Below are 17,258 nucleotides of genomic sequence, written 5' to 3' on the forward strand. Positions count from 1 at the left end.
TGACTGCCCGTTAGGGCAAAAGGAACAAGTGACGGCATGCCTCAATGGTGGAGCTGATATGAATAGGAAGGATTTCAATTAAAAAACACTACTGGAGCTCTGTATTCAAAGGGAAAAACATACCAGTTTTGACCATGTTCCTACCGTGCCCCAATTTGAAAGCACATGGTGATAGTGAGAAGAACAAGTGCTACTGGGACTATTCTATCAAGACTCAGACGGACTTGCTGCACTGTCAATTATATCAATACATAATTGACTAGAAATGAATTGGTCCTAAGCAACATTATCAGTGTCCTTCACTAGGTCTAGCGAGGACATAAGGGTCTTCACCCGCCTTGGCGCATTCTTGGTTTCTCGGATCTTGTAGATGAAGGTCTCCATGAAGAAATAAAATGGCTCCAAACATAGAGCATACTCCATACTGAAAACATATATGGCCTTGAAAAGCCTGTCAAATGCCGTAATGATGTTGTCACCAGCAGGGATGACATAATCGTCAATGATGATGAAAAACTCCTTGGGATCCTTCAAAGAGCCCCCTAAGCAGAAGAGGAGGGGCTGTTTATATTTGGATTTATCCCTTTCCTTCGCTAACATCGCCACATCACTTCCAATCTGCAAAAGAAGAATACAACATGAGATTACACTTTCTAATACTATCACTATTCTATAAAAATAGTGTGAACTAACAAACTCAGTCTGGTCTAAAAGTTCAAGCACTTACAATTCGGTAGATATTTGAAAATCAGATAGTATATGGCTAGAATGGTAAGCTTTAAAAACCTCAATGAGAGTACTTCAAACTCTTTACTGCTGACATGTCGTCTACTTGATTTTGACAAAATAATCGTCCTTAACCCCCTCTTGTTACGAACAGCTGAAGAAAATAACAGTTATTCAGCCGCCTATAAATTACAACACTGAAGTTATCAAGTCACTGAAGTCAAATGCTTACTATTTCCATCCCCATACTTTGTTAGCAGGTCTGTAATTTCAGTTGTCTTCTCCAATTTGGCAACCTCAATTATTTTGAGTGCAAATGAGTGGCGCCACCTAAGAAGGAACCACGCCGCATTATCAGGGAACATTGCCTCAAATTCGGAGTTGATCTGGAAGAAAAAAGTATGATCGTTTGTCAAGCACATTTTTTTTGTTCATGAGGGTGACAGTAACAATAATTAACACAATCTTTGATCTGAAAAGAGGCACACACATGTACAGTACATGTTTCGGTACTATTGAGAGTGATCTACTTTTGGAAAGGTTATTCAACATGCCAACTGAGGCATATCACGGAATCTTGGATATTCCTCAAACACCTCATCCAGAGATTGTTTTGCCGTCACCCCTCTTCGGTATGAATAGGTGTCGATTAGATATTCCCGTAGTTGGGACGGGTTTTCCTTTGTTGGTGGATGAAATTTCATCCACTCAATCTGTAAAAGAACATCAGGTTAAGTGGAAGATGAATCATTATCTATGTGCTTTCAAAAAAGCGGCAGAGATAGTTTTATCAAGTTCGGCATCTGTGTCACTTCGATCGTTCGTCAGTCTGTTGGTAACAGCATCTCCTCCAATACTGCACATTGCATCAATCCGAAACTTAGGTATATTTGATTTACCTACTTTTCAAGGTCGCAGCGCAGTCAAAGTGTCCTGCTTTAACTACCGTCAGACAATGGCAGCATATTTTGTAACCGCTATAATTACAGATACCAATCTTGCTACAGACAAGCCCCTACATGTAGGTGACAGTAAATTTACATACACAATCTTGGCCTGATATCATTCCTTTTTGGCCACAAGGGAGCATCAACTGTAACTCGCTTATTACTGGCCCGGGCAATATTTCTTGTAGTTGATATTTCTAGCAAGGATTCATCACATATCCTCTTGGGTTTCTTTATTTGACCTTGTACTTTTCAAGGTTACAGAGGTCAAAGTGTTGCAAAGAAGTGAAAAACTGCTATACATCGCATATTCTCAGCGGTATTGATTTCAATAACTCTACAAGGTCACAATGGTCAAAGCGTCCCGGCAACGCAGCCATACATGTACACAAAAGCAGAATGTTTCACAAGCGCGGAGATTGGTGATGGGCTCGGCCCATTGACTAGCTCTAGTTTGAATTTGAAAACATTTCTATTCTTTTTGAGCAATATGGACATGCCTACATGTAACAGTAAATGCACCATTAAAGTTAATATTTGAACCAATTATTAAAATAGTTCAATTTCTTGTATGACTGTGAGGGGCGTCAAGTTGGTTTCAACCCAGCTTTTGGTATAGCAGTCATGTAACATGATTCCTACAAACCTTATCCTTGGTATCCTGGTCAAGATCAATAGCTTCAAATGAGGGTCGTTTTGCAATGTGTGGTTCTGTTGGTTCTGCATCTGTTGAAGTCCTTTTACGACTTGAACTTGATGAACTTTCTTTCAAGGACTTTGACCCTTTCTTCTTCAACATGTCACGACGGACTCGCTTGCACCGATCTTGCAAGGGACCTTCCCCATCATGGTAAAAGCTCTCCTAGATATAAGAGAAATATTCTAATCTAATACTGAACTCTCTGTAAAAAAATTCCACAAATCAATCGCTAGAGCTCTCCCAGTCCCAAACTGGTTTTGTGCTTTGTGATAAAGTATTAATTGCATTTGTAATCATGTAGTTGCGCCAAGAGAAAAAAAACCCAGCTGCAATAAAGTAGTTATAACACTAACAGTGATACTAGTATGGGTCTTACAATAGTGAACTTTCGCAACCGCCCGGTTAGATACGACGACGACGTTTATCTATTGTTTGGATAAATAAAAAAACTACACTCATTTGAGCCACTGGTGCAGTTTTTTTATTTTAGCTTGTCATGTTCTCAATCTCATCACAGAGAATTAGTACAATAGTCTTTGGTTGAAAGGAGATTGGCAGCAGTCATGTGGGAACAATACTCTAGAATGTTTCTATTACTTTCCAATTTCTGCATCATTCTATGAATATTAACAGTGTAAACCTTTCAGTTTCGAATTTCAATAAAACGGATAAATCCTGACATGCCACATGTCCATATTACTGATGACAAATATCTCCAAAACATAATATTTTTTAACGTAAAACATCAATGCAAAACATCCCAACATCCATGTGTGCGTACAGCGTGTCATGAATAATCTGTTTTACCAATCTACACGTGTGTACAACAAATATTACTAACTTGTCCTCATATTACATGGAATAGATGCCTGGCTCAAGATTCATTCATACTTACAGTCCACACTTTTCCATAAGCTCTGCCACTATTCCCCTGGTCAACCTCTTTCTGGTAATTTCACTTAAAGGACCACGTGAAAGCTCGTCTTCCATATCTTGCAAAATGCCACGCTCACTTAGGATGTTGCGAATGGAAATATCCTGTAAAATAATCATGATACTTCATCCCATGTTAAGAATCCGGATTTCGGTCTATTCTTACAGGGTCTCCCAGTACTATAAAGAAATGACTTTGCATCTTGTTTGACGACTCCATTCATGCCATTCCACAAACACAATATCTTGTTTTAATTTGTAGCCCTTCATCGGTAATATTTTAAATTATCATAATATTGTAAATTAAAGCAATCTAAAACAATGTAAAATACATGTCGGTCAATGAATAAGGCCAGTTTAGGGCTCATGCATTATCATGTCATGAACAGTTTGCCATACTGTCAACTTACACCTGGTTTACTCCAGAACATCCAGTTTGCTTGCTGGGGAGTAGAAGTTGTGGATACTCTTTGCCGCACTGGTGTCGAAACCGCTTTCGGATGGCTAAATTGCATGTCATTGTCCAGACACTGGTTTGGGACATCCTGAAAAAATGAAACAGCCAGGGGCCATTGTGCTCACCGTAAGAATATTTAGTAGACAACTATTTCATGCTATTGCTAGTCATGGAAAGTGATACTGTATGTGGCCAAATGGAAGTTTTATGAGGTAAACTCAAAGACCCATGTGCAAGTAGGCCTAGTTACTGTATGGTGGTTAGATGGTCCCATGTTTATCAGATTGGTGGTGTAATACTGAATTAAATCAGTCATCAGGTCCACAGATTCACTGTTCCAATCCTTGTGACATTGTTGATGGAGGAAAAGGAAGAAATCAAATATGAGGAAATGTTTATATTAAAATCCTCTGACCAGGTCTACAACATGCATGTTCACAGTTCGGGATCCCAAGGCTCACTCAATTTGGAGGGAAACTCAGTAGACCAGGAAAACTATACAAACAATAATAGCTGATAAAGCATATGCAATGAAATGACATAAGGCTCAGGGACCGTGAAGGCCCAAAATAACCTGAGCTAAACCATTGGTCATAGCAGACTTAAAGGGGGAATAAACTCTTCAAACTGTTCAAATTGAACCTGTTACACATTCCCCTGTCAAGAGAAAATGGCTCCTGACATTTACCAAAGATAAAAAGAAATGTACACCATATATACAAAACATGTAACCCAAAATACCAGGTGAAACTCAAAACGAAACCGAGTTGAGAAAGATGCGAAACCAAAACCTTCAAACAATAAGAAGGGAAGAATGGAACCATCAAAGAGCAGAATTCAGAATCATTAAAGACAAAGACTGAAAAGTGAAAATTTCAATCCAGCATCCTGAAAACTGAAAAACACCATAAGGTAAAGAGCTACAAGAAATGGAATTATTATTGTAATTACAAATTAACAGTAAACTTCTAGAGTTCACACTGAAAAATAATTGTATCGCACGAATCAGAACGAGATTAAGGCGAATAGACAATATACTGAAATATATAAGTTTAGAATCATTATCAGAATACGGTACTGTGAAGAACTATTGTAGTATTGTTTGATTTACTGAAGATCATTGCAAGAAGATATAATAGAAGAGAAGGGGTAATGACCTCCTCAATCTTACCATCACACCACAAAACAACAATCAATAAGATACAAGATTGGGAAAAAAGGAAAATTGTAGGGAAATGACTTACAAAACATCTGGAAGGTATTAATTAGTAACTGTTTGACCAAAAACCCTTAGTCCAAAAGGGATTTACATTGATAAACTGTCAAACAAAACCTTGAATAACTGATATGAGTAGAGATGCAACAGAATAAGTACTGATGAATTATCTATGGAATCTATACAGACTCTAATCATACCGTACAAAATATCAATACCAAGAATTACTTGATATAAATCTCCACGAAATATCGAAACAAAAGAAGAAAACACACACTCAAGTAGAAAACAATCTCTTGATTGACATGGCCTGCCAAAACCAGCCAACATTCAATCAAAATGTTATATATATTTCAAACCAGAAAATAATCACGAGTCTACAGCAAAATTGAAAACCAACTATCATTCAATCCTTCATTAAAGACAGAACTTTGTCAAGAATAGCGGGATTTTGCGCAAACTCAGGCTTGCTTGCAAGCGACATAAAATAATCAACCTTGGATCGCCAAGGCTCAGGCGGCGCGCGCGGCTGTTGCTGATACATCTGATAAGGCTTGAAACGGTCAGGCGGTTTATGGTCCCTCTTAGATCTCCTCGGGGCTGCAACAGGGCTGTCCTCCGGAGCACTCTCTTCCTCGTCATCCTGGGCTGTGTGGAATTCAGCAGAGGATTCACCAGGGGGAATATCTACAGGGACCGTCTCATCCACTGGACCAACGGTTGAAAATTCCACTGGAGGCGGAACAGTACCATCAGCGATCGAAGTCTCGTCAAGCGCAATTCCTGACGGCGTATCGACATCTATCAGTGGAGGAGGAACGGTCACATCTGGAGTTGGAAAACTGGCATCTACGGCAGGCTGGGACGCGCTGACATCAACCGAAGACTGGGACGCAGGCTCAACAGCAGCATGCCCGGACGCACTAACATCAACCGAAGACTGGGACGCAGGCTCAACAACAGCGGGCTGGACCGGAACGACATCTGTAATGGATAATGGTGGGGTAGAATCGGTAGACAAAGTAGACGGAACAATATCAGAAGGAGGTGCAGCATCAGATCTGACGGATGTAAAAGATGGAAGTTTGTCACCATGTGGAACATCGGCGGTTGAAGCGGATGCAATAGAAGAAGGAACTTCATCAACACGCGGCAAAATCATCACATCGACATCCTCGTCATCACTCATCGCAGGCTGTACAACAACTTCCTTCTCAGGGCGAGTACGACTGGACCGGGCCGGAGTCTTCACAACTTCCTCATCTCTAATCTCTCCAACTGGCATCAACAAATTACGGTGTAAAACACGCGGATTACCTCCTTTCGAGGAGCGAACCGAAAATACCGGAATATTGGGGTTTGGTTGACCCACAACAGTATAAACATCGGTCGACCACTTGTCAGCCAATTTATGTCTACCGCATAAGTGGACATTGCGGACAAGAACACAATCACCAGTCTGAAGAACAGAAGCTTTCGCTTTGAGATCATATCTCCCTTTATTCTTACATGAAGCGGTACCCTGGTTTTTCATAGCCATAGAGAATGCATAATCAAGACGCTCCTGCAAAGATTTAATGTAGGAACTATAAGATTCACTAGGGCCAACATCAGGAGTACCGAGACCATAATTGATATCTACAGGAAGAAGTGGCTCACGGCCAAACATTAGAAAATGCGGACTGAATCCAGTAGAATCGTGACGCGTACAATTGTACGCATTCGTCAACGTGGAGAGGTACAGCGACCAACTACTCTTCTTGTCCTCGGACAACGTACCGAACATTGACAAAAGGGTGCGGTTATACCGTTCGCAAAGCCCATTGCCCATTGGATGGTAGGGAGTTGTCCGAGACTTGGTCATTCCAGCTAAAGCACACAATTCCTTTATAACAGCAGATTCAAAATTACGGCCCTGATCACTATGTAGCCGACCAGGAAAACCATAATGAACTATAAAATTCTCATAAAGAGCTTTGGCAGTAGTATGTGCTGTCTGATTTCTTGTTGCAATAGCTACAGAGTACTTGGTGAAATGATCTGTAATTACTAAAATATTTTCACAACCCCTGGAAGGTTCAACTGTGAGATAGTCCATACAGACCATCTCCAGAGGCTGCGACGTGGTTATGCTGGTGAGAGAAGCTTTTTCATTAGTAGGTGTCTTTCGGCGTAAACATCGACCCCAAGTTTGAATGTAATTCTCTATATCACTGACATAACCCGGCCAGAAGAATCTGGACTTTACAAGATCAATCACCCTATCCTTACCAAGGTGACCCATGTCATCATGCAGCTGCTTCAAAGTAGATGTGTGAAGAGACAATGGCAAGACGACACGATCAACAACTTGATCATTCAACATACTTTGTTTTACTAAAATACCTTTGTCGTTCAATCGATAAGAGTTAAAATGACGTAACCAAGGTTTCAGCTCCGGAGAGGGGTCAGGACGAATACCTCTGGCCAGAGAAGCAATGATATCTGAAATATATTTATCCTGCCCCTGATGATACTTAATATCAACAAAATCCGTAGTGAGCGAATCAACTTGGTATAGGGAATGTGAAGAATCAATATTGGCATTCAGAATTTCAACAGCAGAGAGATTTTGACAAGTGAGGGAATGTGAAATAGCTTTTACAACATCCTCATTGATCAGACTAGTTTCTCTTGGAAGACGAGACAACGCATCTGCAGCTGCATTGCTCTTTCCAGCAAAATATTCGATGGTAAAGTCATAAGCTGACAACTCAGCTAACCAGCGGTGCCCTGTGGCATCGAGCTTCGCACTCGTCAATACATATGTCAGCGGATTATTGTCAGTCTTGACTCTGAACTTTGCCCCGAATAAATAGTCCTTAAACTTGTCAGTCACTGCCCACTTCAGCCCCAAGAACTCTAACTTATGAGTGGGGTAGTTCCTTTCTGAAGCGGACAGTCCTCTACTAGCAAAATATATAGGTTTTCTAACATCATCCTGGTACTGGTATAATATAGCTCCAAGGCCATCTCTCGAAGCATCTATTTCTAACTCATATGGCAAAGAATAATCTGCAAAGCCAAGGACTGGGGGAGAGCACAATGATTCATTCAAATTTTGAAATGTGGTTTGTTCTTCCTCTCCCCAGGGAAACGACGGCTTGTCTTTTTGCCTTTTCTGAGTAGAATGACCTTGGAGTAAACAATTCAAAGGTTTAGCTAACTTAGCATAATCCTTGATGAACCTTCGATTGTATGATGTGAAACCGAGATAACGCCTGAGTTCATCAACCGACTGAGGAGGTGGCCAGTCTCGCACAGCCTGAACTTTGTCAGGGTCCATCTCAATGCCTTTTTTGGAAACGTAATACCCTAGATATTTGACTCGATTTAAGAGGAACTGGCATTTAGAAGGCTTTAACTTGAGTCCGGCTTTGTGTAACTTGTCAAAAATGATTTCAAGACGGTCTAAATGTTGCTCTACAGTAGAACTAAAAATGATGACATCGTCCAAATACACTAAACACATCTCAAGATTTACATCGTGCAAAGCCAGCTCAATGAGACGCTGGAATGTACTGGGAGCATTTGTAGCCCCAAACGGCATAACGTTACATTCATAAAAACCCAGCGGTCCCACAGAAAACGCAGTCCTCTCCTTATGTTCTTCCTCTAACTCCACTTGCCAATAGCCTGCCTTCAGATCAAGACAGGAGAACCAGGAAGAACCAGCAATAGAATCTAGAGTCTCATCAGTTCTAGGCAATGAAGATGAATCCTTGATGGTCCGTTTATTAAGTTTCCTCAGATCAATGCAGAATCTGAGAGACCCATCTTTTTTTCGTACTAGTACAACAGGAGAACAGTAAGGGCTCTTAGACTCACGGATGACTCCTGTGTCTAACATTTTCTGTAAATGAACCCTCACATCCTCGTACATGTTCGGTGGAATTCTCCTATGCCTAATCTTAAATGGCTTATCATCGGACAAATCAATACGATGCTTCAAGACATTTGTCTTGCCCATCTCTGACTCTGACTTGGCAAACACATGTTTCCATTTCAACAAACGATTCTTCAATTCAGAGAAATGTTCTGAGTCCATGTCAGACTGAAACTTGAAAAGTTGAAGAAAATCAGAATCAGGCATTTCATCAGAGGTATCGGAGACTTCTGCAGCAGTCTCGATCCCAGATGCAATGGGAAAAGAAGTATTTTCAATGTCCATAGTAGGCGGAGAAATATCTAAGTTGGCTTCTGAAATACTACAAAGAACGGAACGCTTTGGTATGGTAACTGGAGTATTCGAAACATTCTTTAAAATAACCGAGACTTTCTGAGATGCACTGCGAGAAGACACTTTCTGAAGAGAAGAAACAAGCACAAGTCCACCTGGAAGTGGCCTGGAAGATTCAGTAACAACATTGGCAGAGTGACCTAATTTACAACGAGTAATCCCCTTTATTGAAATCTGAGAGTTGCTGTTAATTGTAACGGACTTACATGTTGTAACATTCCCTACAGTAACATTCCCTACCAGTAACTGCGTAAAGTATCACGCCAAACAGAATCCTCAACGTTACATCTCTCCGGAGCCAACTCAGCAAGCACATTAGTTCCAAGTAGAAGTGGAACAAGACGGTTATAATTTGTATCTGGCACAACTAGAAGTGAAATGTCGAGGCGACAGGAACCGAGGGTCAAAGGTAATTTGACATAGCCCATATAGGGTAAATTATCTCCTGTCGCACTCTGTATATCTATAAAATCATCCAAAGGATGAATGTCTTCATCGGGAAAATTCTCTGAAAAATAAGTAGTAGAAATGGTGGAGACCACAGAACCAGTATCGAGAAGACAATCAACATTTGTCTCCTTCAATAAAACAGTGGTCTCAGACGCCTTTCCTATCAGAGAATTGTGGGGGTGGGGCTTTACTCTTTGTCCCCTTGACCGCCCCCGACCAAGGGTGCGTTGGCGTTTCCCAACCGCTTGTTCTTATTCTGTAGTTTGAAACAATCATCGATGTGATGACCCTTCTTCTTGCAGTAACTACAAATACCTGCATAATAGGACTTTCCACCTGAAGAAGAATGTGTAGAGGTGGTAGTAGAATCTGCAAAAGAAGAAGTTTGATCTGCTCTCTTAGCAGCCTCACGAGCTTTCTCTTTCTTCAAAGTGGCCAGCTCACCTTCAAGAGCAGTAACTTTCTTCAAAATCAAGTCAAGCTTGTTTACCTCCGCGGCAGTAGAGCTATTGCTAAGCTGTTGGACCGGTTTAGGTTTCCCTAAACCAATCTCCTGCTCCACCTGCCGGGCCGCCACTAAAAGCTCGCTATAACCACGACCTGCATCGTAAAAGTGCCTAGTTGCCGACTTCACATCCTTTGACCTGAGGCCAGACCAAAATTTTTGTCTCAACATGGCCTGGGCCTGAGGACCGGTACAATATGTGTCATCGGGGCACCTAGAAAGAATCTCCCTAATTCGGCAACCCCAAGCCGCAACGTTTTCATCCGGTTCCTGCGACGATGCGTAGAATTTCGCCAACACCTGTTCAGATGTTAATACCTCCCCAAACATTTTGTCAAACTCCCCAATGACCTCATGCGGGTCGAAGAGCCCCTCCCCAAACTAATGTTTGGCTGTGAGCCACTTCTTCCTGTAGATATCGTGACGCGTACAATTGTACGCATGCGTCAACGTGGAGAGGTACAACGACCAACTACTCTTCTTGTCCTCGGACAACGTACCGAACATTGACAAAAGGGTGCGGTTATACCGTTCGCAAAGCCCATTGCCCATTGGATGGTAGGGAGTTGTCCGAGACTTGGTCATCCCGGCTGAGCCCCCAAATGTAATACTGAATTAAATCAGTCATCAGGTCCACAGATTCACTGTTCCAATCCTTGTGACATTGTTGATGGAGGAAAAGGAAGAAATCAAATATGAGGAAATGTTTATATTAAAATCCTCTGACCAGGTCTACAACATGCATGTTCACAGTTCGGGATCCCAAGGCTAACTCAATTTGGAGGGAAACTCAGTAGACCAGGAAAACTATACAAACAATAATAGCTGATAAAGCATATGCAATGAAATGACATAAGGCTCAGGGACCGTGAAGGCCCAAAATAACCTGAGCTAAACCATTGGTCATAGCAGACTTAAAGGGGGAATAAACTCTTCAAACTGTTCAAATTGAACCTGTTACAGTGGCAATCGGGCAAGTGATTAAAAAAGCAATAATCACAATTCTCAAAGGCATGCGCTGTTCGTTTAAATGTTTGATATTAAAAATTTCCAATTGCAGAAATACGTATTAAATCCAAATTTCAACATTACTACTGTTGTCTAGACTGGTCTACAAACACCGTAAATACCAAGTTTCAGGAAATTTGTACAGGTGATAACTGCACTACGGCACTGTGTACAGGTGGATTTCTATTCATTGGACCACGATTAAATTGAACGGCCTATCCCTTTAAAGCTTTCGGATTTGGACCACAGGGGCAAAGTTGAGAATCAGATTGAACTGAAAATTGAAATGTGCTGCCTGAGGTTATAGGGCCATGCATACCCAGTTTCAGGTTCATAGCTTCAGTCGTTAAGAAACGTGCCACAGTTACACTCTTAACAGCCAATTTTTGCCACATATGTGACCTTGAAGAGAAGGTCAAATCCAAAAATGATGGCAATCTAAAGCACAATTCAGTGCATTTAAACTCACAAATACGGTGTTTTGATGATATTCAGATACTCACCACCACAATATCCCCATCCCCAACTTGTAATATACCAGTGGCATCATTGATCGTGCAGTCTACCAGTAGCGAGCCATCTGGCATGTCTGCTTCACTCGTAATCGCTGTTAATGGCCTTGCTTTCACCAGGGCGAGAGAGAGCTTTCGTCGCACCCCAAATTTAGTAACCCCAAGCGACTTCAGGTCATCCTCATTCATAGTGAGGAGAACCTCCATATCAATTTCATTGTCTGCAAAGAAATATTCAGAACATTACTATTAGTACTATTAGCGCTGCAGTTACAAATAACACAAGATGACAAAGATGTCTAGCTCTCCACCGGTGAAAATGCATACCTGGCACAAACCTAGACAGTCCAGCTGTAAATACTAAGTTGTGTTGTGGCTTACACGTTTATCTCATTCTGAATAATGTAATCATAGATTATATTTACTTCTGAAAAACTACTTTTTGAAACCGGCATACATTATATTACCTAGTGTTTCAGCTAGAAATCTGAAAAGGCAGGGCAGAAAGAAGGGCAGGTGCAGCGCTCTGCTTTTATGGAAAAGGGCAGGGACAGGGTAACCAGAAGTTTTTAAAAGCAGGGTGTTGCGCCCTGCTAAAACTCCTTAGCTGAAACACTTACCTTAGAATTTTGTGCCGGAGAGAGAGGTATATATTGTTGTCATCCCGTTCATAAGAGTTCATTGGTGACAATGGGATGTAGTCCAGTAATTCGTTTGAACTAATTACTTTGTGCACTGGCTGTTTCAACTTTACAATTACAAATGCATGGAAATGATCACTGAAATCACTAGTAGCGTACTCCTCAACAATGAAATACACCAAGTTATTGGGATCTACCACCAGAACATTGTCAATTTCACTGAAGACTGGAAATTCCTTTTCCTCATTCCATCCTGTCGCAAGAAAAGTCCTTGCCCTGTAGGTTGTTCCATACACTCGAACATCGTTAGCTACGAATACCTCATCTGTAGGGCTAACAAGAAGGCGTTCAATGACGGCGGCACTGCCAACCAAAGAACTGACCTCAGTCATGCTACCACTAGTGCATTCGAATTCAGCCCGTATGCCAGAACTACAGCCCCAATTGGCACACTGAAATATTTGGTGCTTAAATGCCACAGTCTTGCAGATGTTCTTAAAATTACACACTACGTGTGCCAATCTTTTGCTATAATTGTGTTTAAATTCATATTTGAGGGAAGACATCCTAGTGAATGGACCAGACATGTAAATACATCTCGGATAGTGTACCATATGGTGATGTTTGTTAATCATTCTTGCATTTGGAAAGGCAGCTCGGAAAGCAGAATGATGTTCTGCTATGGCATACTTTAAACAAACGAGATGACCAGGATCAAATCTAGGAGAGAAAATCAAGTCCATGCAACCAAGCAACAGCAGGAGGACATTATATGCTTCATGATCTGTGTCCACGACATCTCCAATTAGGAATGGTAGATTTCTAATAAGACACCACATTTGAGCAGCCTTTTGACCAACACCATGGTCCCCTGTATTCTTCAGACAAGAAATTGCTATTGCTGACGGTTTGTTTTTCCTGTCCGAGAACCCATATGAAAATGTCTTTAGTCGCTGATTGAATTGCTCAACCGAAAGTTTGTGTTCAATTATGATGAGTTGATTGAGAATCAACTTTACCTCAAACGGACACACTCCTTCAAGCAGATCATGCATGATATCAAGGTTGAAGTTCTCTACCACATGAAAGTTTTCTATAGTATTTAAGACACAGTCGCGCTTAACTTCTGTGTTAGAATCTCCATTGCGCATTTGCTTGGCTCTCTCCACATTCTCATCATGTGACAGGGGTGTTCACATGTCAAAATCATTTTCAAAGAACTTTGTTTGAATATCTTCACGACTTGCATCACAGAGACGACATAACTTGTCCGCCGACGGACTAAGAAATCCAAACATTTCATGCGCAGCAAGTGTGTCCACAGAAACAGATGTCAATGCTGCGTGACATAGAACTTTACCGCCTTCAAGATCAATCTCCACTCCCTGCTCAGATTCTAGCTGTTTCATTTCCTCAATAAAAGGGCGTAGGATTGGAGTGAATGTCCGCGATTTCAAATCAATAGCATGGCAAACAGCTAATAGATGAATACTACTTATCACAGAATTAACTTTGGGAGGCAGGTTGTCGATAGTATAGTAGAAGAGTCCAAGCTTGTGGACTTTTGCCTTGCTTCCAATTGGATTAGCAACTTCTACATCATCGCAGTATAATTGAAATCTTAGGGCATTGGGAAACATTTTGAAAAGTTTATGATTGGAGTATTGGTGTCCATCCCTGTAACTGACAATTACCTTCTCCATGCACTTTTCATTGGCAACAAAGTTCCTTACATCAGGGTTGTTCAGAATCAGCTTTAGAACTTCAATGATAGGAACATATTGAAATGTTTCTGTGACTAACTTTTGAGAATACTGTCCAGTTATCTTGTTCATAGATTGATCAAAACGAACACCTAGTGATTTTGCAATTGGTTCGCCTGATGACATGTTATTTTTCATAAATCTAGATTGCTGTGCTGAAGTTTCAAGGCCAGTAAATGGATTGGAAAACCTTTCAAATTTAAGCATCAATGCCCGGAGAGAATCATCATCCTTGGGAATATTGTGTAAGTCACACAACCGAACCACGTCTTTCTGTAGACTTGACAACGCTGTGCTATAAATTGTCATTGTTCCGTTAATAACAGACTTCACTATAGATTCTGTGACTGATGATGAGCTTCTGAGATTGACAATGAACGAGGCTGTAATTTTTGAAAGGTCCTCAACACTAATATCATCCAAGTATTTGTCATATCCCCCAGCATCACTCATGTCATCACCTATAGCCAGCACAGGTACGTCATCATCATGTAAAGGATTATCATTTCCCTCGAAGTCATGACCACCATCCTCGTCTACTTCATTTTCTAGTTCATCATCAATACAAGGGTGCTTTTTTCGCAAATGACCTAGATACGAGTTTATCAAGGTGAAGGTTTTGCAGCAAGCTTCTTGGGCACATATGATTGGTCTTTTGCTTCCATTGCCATAAATTCCATGCACACCACGAAGATGACGCCCAAAGTCTTTAACCGATTTGGATACGCGAGGACAAAGAGATCAGTGATAATCATGGGTTACGTATGCACAGAGTCACCCATGCTACCAGTACCACTACACCTGAACACTTCGTCTGAAATGATACAAATTGCACCAAAAGGTGTTACTTTTTAAAATTTTGTAAGAGAGCTAAAAACCTGTATCTATTTAGAAGGCATGTATAAGGAGCCCGGGGGGGGGGGGGGTCACTCTATACAACGTGTAAACCCATGTGCGTTCCAGCCTAAGGCCTGCCTTAAGTGTCTGGGGCATTTCAGAATGTGTACGCCTAGTGCAAATTCTAGTAAATTTGCAACCCCTTTTGCACAGTTATCTATTTCTTCTGCCACCCTTGTTGCACACTGCAATGTCACTAGCGACACTCAAAATTAATAGATTTTTCTATGATTTATGACAGATGATGTGTAAAAGAGTTGGCCCTTTTCAACGAAAGTATTTAAAACATCCATTTAAATCCAAGCTGTCTAAATGCGGCATTAAAATAGGGTGCATGACGTAGCAAGAAACACTTCCTGCGTCAGAACAAAACAAAGCAATATTTGGTTGTTTCACTATTAAATTCAACGAAGTCTTTGATGAAATAAATAGTAATTAACTGGAATTCTATGCAACAATACCAATGCGACGCAAGCTGGTGAATAGAATGAAGTCTGGCGTCTATCGCCAATCCGATTCCGATCATAACGCCAACGGGGCCGATTTGCTCCCCATCACACAGCACAATAGCTATAGCCTTTTGCACTGTGTATATATATTATAGGCGCTATTACAAGAAAAACATAGGCCTTTGTTCGATATTGCGGACAGCACTCAGGAGGCGAAAATGACATGCCTAGCCCTAACCGCTTAAATTGGAACGCACCATGGCCTGGGTTAACACTTTGTATAGATGGGTCAAAACTAAGCAACCTACCTTACATGATATACCAGACACTTCCATAGCCATAGGAGGAGCCTACTAAGTACATGGACAGGTAGGTAGGCTAGGCCTACAATGCATTGTAGAATGGTTTGTACATTCAACACTGGTCACTGCCACTATGGCACTAATGCTAATGCCAGTACATGTACTCCCAGGTATTGTCGAGACACTTCACTTTACTTTGTCTAGGAACAATCAAAACAGGCAAATGCTTCGTTTTCACTGACTTTGAAGCATGATGATGTTTATGATTATGCCGAATTTTGAAGAAACAATCGGCCTAACCCTCAATCCTCTCAAAAACGCAAAAACAAACACCCCGAAAAGCAACCTGGTCTAAGTTCAAAATCGAAGTGTCTTGTAAATTCGTACATAGCTAGCTACATCAAGTACCAAGGGTTACAAGTCAAGAACAAATGAACAGTCAGTGCTGGCATATTCCATCTCATCTCAACCAGTCGTGCCACCTGTCCGACTCAGATTTTAAGCGTACTTATGCTGTAGGTAGGCTTCCATGTGAAACTCAAAAAGCCCAAATATTTCTCGCCAACTCCTACTACGAAGGGAGTTATGGCCCCTTGTTGCCAATGGCAACGAAAGTGCCACGCCCACCTTGAAAAACACAAAAATCGTTATTACTCCGCAACTAGAAACGCTACAACATCCCAAATTGGTGTCCTGGAGTATTTTTTCATGCAGATTCTAAATCTGCAAACAGAATTTTTCTGTCATTAATATTTTCGGAATTATCTGTCAGTAACCCTTTATTTTAGGCCCTTTTTAAGACCCTTTGAAGTCAATGAGGGTCAAAATATTTTTTTTTCATTTTTGGGGTGTAGATGTATTTTTGCATAGACTTAATCACATCAAAAAATAGGCTAGGTGTTTTTCTTTATTTCTGAGATATTACGTCATTTGTAGAGTCTTGTATATCGTAGTGCATATACATGTACTAATCACCTACATATACATACCGGTATGTATAAGTTCGATTACACATTCTGCCTGACAGAGAATATAAAGAGCGAGCCACAGAAACCTCAACCTGTACTCCAGATGCTAACAATTCAAGTTAGAAGCCCTAATTTACAGGTGTCTACAGTATTTCTAGATGTGAAATGCATGGAAAATAACTAGGCATAAGAGGTTTGCATTTTGCCTGTTCAGTTCAGATTCCTCTCGACGAACTCATTAAAACACTGACCAATCTTTGAAAGTGTTTCATCACTCAGTCTGTACCACAGTTTAGCCGCTGTGGTTGGGGTTGGATCAGGAACAACACAAAGTATATTCACAACTGGAACGTCAACTTCATACAAGGCACGTGGCCAATACATAATACTATTGGAACCTTTCCGTTTATGCATGAAATTAACTCTTACATCACAGTATTCATCTGACCTAGCCAAAATGCACCCAACAAACCACTTGTCATCAAACACAGATGCAACATATTGC

General features: G+C 41.0%; 1 protein-coding gene across 1 annotated transcript; it reads right to left on the minus strand.

The window, feature by feature from the left end:
• Positions 1-362: 362 nt before the first annotated feature.
• LOC135494179 (uncharacterized) lies at positions 363-11,798 on the minus strand. Its single transcript, XM_064782020.1, has 6 exons — positions 11,725-11,798; positions 3,717-3,851; positions 3,269-3,411; positions 2,320-2,535; positions 959-1,112; positions 363-618 (listed from the first exon to the last, which is right to left on the minus strand). Exons 4-6 carry the CDS (start codon positions 2,470-2,472, stop codon positions 608-610), a joined length of 318 nt encoding a protein of 105 aa, XP_064638090.1. The 5' UTR covers positions 2,473-2,535; positions 3,269-3,411; positions 3,717-3,851; positions 11,725-11,798; the 3' UTR covers positions 363-607.
• Positions 11,799-17,258: the final 5,460 nt, after the last annotated feature.

This window comes from Lineus longissimus, chromosome 9, assembly GCF_910592395.1.
Source record: "Lineus longissimus chromosome 9, tnLinLong1.2, whole genome shotgun sequence".
Lineage (NCBI taxonomy): Eukaryota > Metazoa > Nemertea > Pilidiophora > Heteronemertea > Lineidae > Lineus > Lineus longissimus.

Bases quoted from the DNA above. Each gene is read 5' to 3' on its own strand.
- LOC135494179 (XM_064782020.1), bottom strand. From the start codon at position 2,472: ATGTTGAAGAAGAAAGGGTCAAAGTCCTTGAAAGAAAGTTCATCAAGT. The intron at 1,113-2,319 runs GTTTGTAGGAAT...TTTTTCTTCCAG, and splicing joins ACCAGGATACCAAGGATAAG to ATCAACTCCGAATTTGAGGC.